Here is a 5202-nt window from a genome sequence, read left to right on the forward strand (position 1 = left end):
TTTTTCTCAATAACAAAAGCAAAAGACAGACTGGCAGAACAAGAACGCAACGGTAAAAACATTGAATGGAAAGTGGTAGGAGAAAATATTATATGAATGATTTCCTGTACCCATTAAAATTTACTCTGGTTGAGTAGTTTCAATTAAAATTCGACACATACTTCCGTTCCTTTGTAATTTAATACCATTGCAAAATTAACCAAAATAAATTGTAAATACAAACAGTAAATAAGATCCTCTCATTTTAATGAAAATCTTCAAGATCGCAGTTGAGGCATCTCCCTTCCTTCACTGTATCCCGTGATAAGAGAATTTTGGTTCCTGGAAATTGTTGCTGAAGATTCAACACCCTGTTGATAAATCGCAGAGCCCTAGCGCCATCAAATCCTTTCTTCCGGGAAACTGATATACTTTTCAGAGCAGGAGAGCGTGGAAGTAGATAGGCAAGTAGGCGTGTAGCATCATAAAAAAGTGTCATATTCAGATGAACCCGCTTTAGATTTTTCAGTGAAGATGATGCAGAAAAATCTGGAAATACGGCATTAGACAACTGCTGCATTACACCCTTAGATGAAAGCAAAAATTTCCGGAGATTGAGTCAGAAATATATACAAAAATGAATGAAAGCTAGAAATGCAGTTCTAATGTTTCTGTCAAGGATTAAAATGCAGTAGAGCAACAAATCGATGTTAGGGTTTGATAAAAAATACAATGTTTGTAATAAAATAAGGATTAAAAACTTACCAATGCAGTGTAGCGCGTGTTGCCTATACAGATTTGTTCTAAATAAGGAAATTCAGATAGAATCGGTACATCATCCTTATAAATCAACTCCACTGAGGTGATTTTTTTCAGTGACTTTAGAGTTGTAAACACTCTAAATAGTGCAGCGTCTGTATATAGGCTGGAACATGCCGGCAAGTAGAATTCCATCGCGGTCCTCCGACGAAAATCTTTCATTATTGAAAGTCTCATCAAGCGTGGGCAACTCACTGTTAATGCTTCTATCGGAGAGCAGAGATATAGAGAAAGAAGACTGTCTGAATTTATCTTCAAGGTTCTGGGTCCATAACAATTAAATAACCTTAAAATCGTCAAAACTGGACATAATTGAACCATGAGTGCAAAGATGGTGTCATTCAGCTTAACACTCTCGCAATGGAGTGATTCCAGACCCATGAAGCCAACAAAATAGTCCGGTATATTTGTGAGAAGAAAAGTATTGACAGTCAAAGATCTCAAGCTATGGCACAAAAAAATCGTCGTGGGAACCTCAACAAGAGGGAAATTAAATGTATTCTCTTCAATTCTTATCTCTCTTACATCTTTCAAAACAGCTTGGTGAATCCACTTAGAAAGCTTGTCTCTGATCTCAAAGGAGATATTGTTGCTAAACTCAAAAACTTCAAGGTTACCTGAATGACGCTCAAATGTATCATCAATAATGCTGCTGTATGATGAAGACGAGAAATCCCTTATGAAATTTTAAGGATGGGTAAGGCTGTACAGATGAATTTCCATCTTTTGCAGAGGAGTGAACAACGCACTGCTTGCTTCAAGGGAACTTTGCTTAGAATATAGATCAACAAGCTATCTGGGAGATCATTTAGGCCTACTAGATTTCTTTTGAGGTCCATAATTTTTACCTGTCGGAGAAATTAATGGGTTTTGTAAAATATCATTACAATAAAAATGATTCAGACACAAATAACATAAGATAATGTAAAATATCCAACCTCAAAGTATCTTCATTCCTTTCTGAAGAGCTACTCCTCTGATAGATTTATGCATGATGATAGGATTGATATAATGAAAGATAAGATGGATAGAATAGAGACATGATTAACATATGAGGAAGATGGAATACATAGAAATTTCTGAACATAAGGTTATCATGAAAGGAGATCTTCAATGAGACGGAAAACCTCTAATTATAGAATGTCCAATATAAAAATCAAGGGTCAAGATTGATTGGGTAATGGGTGGTTAGGATTGAATGAGGATTAGGGTTTTACATCAAAGTTGTGGTCATGTTACAAGTGTCACATGAAGGATAAAGGCTAGCCCTAGAATACACATTAGGGCAACATCCTTACGTGATTGGCTACGATAAAAGTTAGTTTGACTTTGGGTATGTGTATGGTTACAATGAATATTCAAGATCTTAGTTAGACATGTAAAAGGAACACTTGTCAAATGATAACAAGTTTAGATAGTGATCCAACAGTATGAATGGAAGGCTAAGATTAAGTGAACAAGGATTGTGGAGAAAAATAAATATAAGTTAATTAAATTAAATTAGCTAATTAATTAATTCATAATTCGTCTATTAATTTAGTCGTAAAAAGAAAGGTGATGGGAAAATAATTGAATGAATAAAAAATATTTATTTAATTAAAATTTTAAATAAAATGAGAATAGATAAATTATTTAAAAGAATATTTATTTAATTAATTACTAAAATAAGAAGATTTTAATCATAGTTAAAACCAATAGATCTAGGTATTTACAAATGAATATACAAATGCAACGTATCGAGTATGCAACAATTAAAAACTTTATTTTGGGTCCTATCCTACCAACTAATTGTTTTAATTATGCATTTAATACCATTTACAACTCACACATCCATTTACCCCTTTCCATAGATGCCATGTGCCTCTCCTATGATAGTACTTAGATGGTAGCCATCAAAATTAAATTGGAGGCTTTTAATAAGATAAAATTTAGATTGAAAGAGTGGCCACGAATGTGGGGAGGGTTTTAAACATTAAGTTTAGTACTTTCTTAGATGGTAGTCATCAAAATTAAATTAGGAGTGTTTAATAAGATAAAATTTAAATTGAAAGAGTGGTTCGAGGGTGGGTAGGGTATTAAACATTAAAATACTTTCTAATAGATGTTGGCCATTAAAATTAAATTGGGGGTTTCTACTAAAGATAATAATTAAATTGAGAGATGGATGGTGCTTGTATTATGGTACTACTTCCTAATAGATGTCAACCATTAAAAAATGAATTTGAGTTTTTATAAATAGAAATTAAATTGAAAGAGTGGTAGGGAGGGTTCTTAGCATTAAGCTTGACCTTCCTTCACATATTTGAAAGGTCTAAAAGTAGGCATTCTTTGCATTGGACAATTATTTTCTATTATAATTTTGATACTTGTTAAATCTTCAACCTATTAATATTTAATAAAAAAATGAATAAAGTAATATCTCAAATAATAATTTTTAATTCATTTTTAAAATTTAATCATCCATACCCTTAGAAAATAATAGTTTAAAATTTAATTTTGTAAATAAGTGTTTTAGATTTCAAGACTTTTAAATTAATAATAAAAAGTAAATATATTTAAATAAAAAAAAAAGATGTAAGGAAATTATTAATATTAAAGAATATCGAAAAAAGCATATTTTTAGAATGGAGCAAAATTTGGAGTGAAATGCCTTCGATGGTAAGAACATCATGGCAGACTAGTAGTAGATTGATTTTAGACATGGCAGGCATAGTGGTAGAAGGCAGACACAAAGGAATGATTTCAATTGGAGGAGCAAGAGAGTCATCCCATTAAGAGAAAACACTATCTGAGTTGGAGGAGCCAACAATACAGGTTTGAAGGAGCAACTTGGAGCCAACCTCAACCCACCAAGTGGATATCCCCTTCCAAATAGAGATTGGCAAAAGGTGGCATGGATTCCATAGAAGGCTCCACTTGAGGTGCAACCTAGAGTGCATGGCCCTAACCCACATAGAGGTAGACAAGCTCCCTAATGGAACTATCAAAGTGATCAATCATGGTGAAAGTCCAACTCTAGATTGAATGAGAAATCCTTTTGCCCTCTTAGTCAAAAGAAGTGATCGATGGTTATCACATCAAACATCATAACTCCAATATTTGGAATGCATTGGAGAGGCTCTATCTTTGCTCATTGGAATTGAGGAAGAATTCTTCTTCGAAAGATCTGAAATGCCTAAGGTTTTAATTGATTTAGATTTGGATTTCCAAACCCTTAAAAATTTGTACATCATAATAGGAAATGGAATTTAGATGCAAAAAATTAATGGTTGATCGAAGTGATAAAGGGGGAAGATGAATCCTAGAGCAAAGATCTATATTACATAATCCATTGTGTAAAGGGAAAGGAATAGATCTCCCATTCAGCCAAGAGGTAAATGTTAACCCTAGTCTCAACAATGAAGCTGACTCCTCTGGTGATTGTTAGCTTCCATCCTTTAACATCCCATGCATGGAGACTAGCAACAACGCCCCTTAGGATCAAGGTAGTATAGACAATAGTTCTGAGAAAAGATCTAGTGGCTCAATCATTTGGTAGTTGAAATAGACAAACTACAAGAGGAAATCAATGAGAGCATGAGGGCAACAGGTCTTCTAAAACAAGTTGTAGGGATAGAAGATCAACTGGTGAGCAACATAATTGGCACAAAGAACACCCTTTGTAGGAAAGATAATCTCATTGATGGTATGCTAATCAATAAGGATCCAGACAACTACTGAGAGGGGGGGTTGAATCAGTAGATAGAAAACTAACTAAACTTTCACAAAATACAAAAATAATCTCTCAAGTCAATCTCAGAACTGACTGGTTGAAATACTGAACTACAAATTTTAATATCACTTTCAAGTATATTGGTTGACTGTCATAATAGAATAACAATATAACAGCTTTGAAACTCTCAAAACCTTTTAACAAAAATGTTCAAATACTTTACTGACAATAGTAAAATCACATTTCAGATTACTGTTGATCATCATATCATATCTAAGTGGATTTATCAGTTAAGAAAATTAACCATAACAAACATAACCACAAAAATCATTCAACACTTGACACAATGATTTTGATGTGAAAACCCAAATGGGAAAAACCATGGTGGGGATGAATACCCACAAGTATTATGAACTCTTCTGAAGTTCACCCTATTAAGAGCCAAGCCTATTAAAGCTTTACAAAAGGTCCTGCTAGGAACATATCCTAGTAGGGACCACTCGGTTAAGGGATCGACTATAATTCCCTATTAGACACAATACCTTGTTATGAGTAACCTCGGTAGAGGGTTTGAAATCCAAACTAATGGATCACATGGTTATAGGATTTACATAGCACTAAGCCTATTAGAGCTTAACCGGTTAGGGGATTTGACTATTGTAATTGTTAGGAAACAACAATGGTTTGTTGAT

At 33.6% G+C, this 5202-nt stretch overlaps 1 protein-coding gene across 1 annotated transcript; it reads right to left on the minus strand.

Annotated features, from left to right (window-relative positions):
• Nucleotides 1–244: 244 nt before the first annotated feature.
• LOC131857522 (probable FBD-associated F-box protein At1g32375) lies at nt 245–1637 on the minus strand. Its single transcript, XM_059210184.1, has 5 exons — nt 1508–1637; nt 1324–1415; nt 916–1060; nt 745–767; nt 245–565 (listed from the first exon to the last, which is right to left on the minus strand). The coding sequence occupies exons 1-5, from the start codon at nt 1635–1637 to the stop codon at nt 245–247; spliced, it is 711 nt and encodes a 236-aa protein (XP_059066167.1).
• Between the last annotated feature and the right edge of the window lie 3565 nt (nt 1638–5202).

This window comes from Cryptomeria japonica, chromosome 8, assembly GCF_030272615.1.
Source record: "Cryptomeria japonica chromosome 8, Sugi_1.0, whole genome shotgun sequence".
Taxonomy (NCBI): Eukaryota; Viridiplantae; Streptophyta; class Pinopsida; order Cupressales; family Cupressaceae; genus Cryptomeria; species Cryptomeria japonica.

Excerpts from the sequence above, each read along its gene's own strand:
- LOC131857522 (XM_059210184.1), bottom strand. The coding sequence starts at position 1,637 with ATGGACCTCAAAAGAAATCTAGTAGGCCTAAATGATCTCCCAGATAGC. Across the intron at positions 1,416-1,507 it reads CAAAAGATGGAAATTCATCT|GTAACCTTGAAGTTTTTGAG; the intron begins GTACAGCCTTAC and ends AGCGTCATTCAG. Across the intron at positions 1,061-1,323 it reads ACCAAGCTGTTTTGAAAGAT|AACCTTGAAGATAAATTCAG; the intron begins GTAAGAGAGATA and ends TTATGGACCCAG.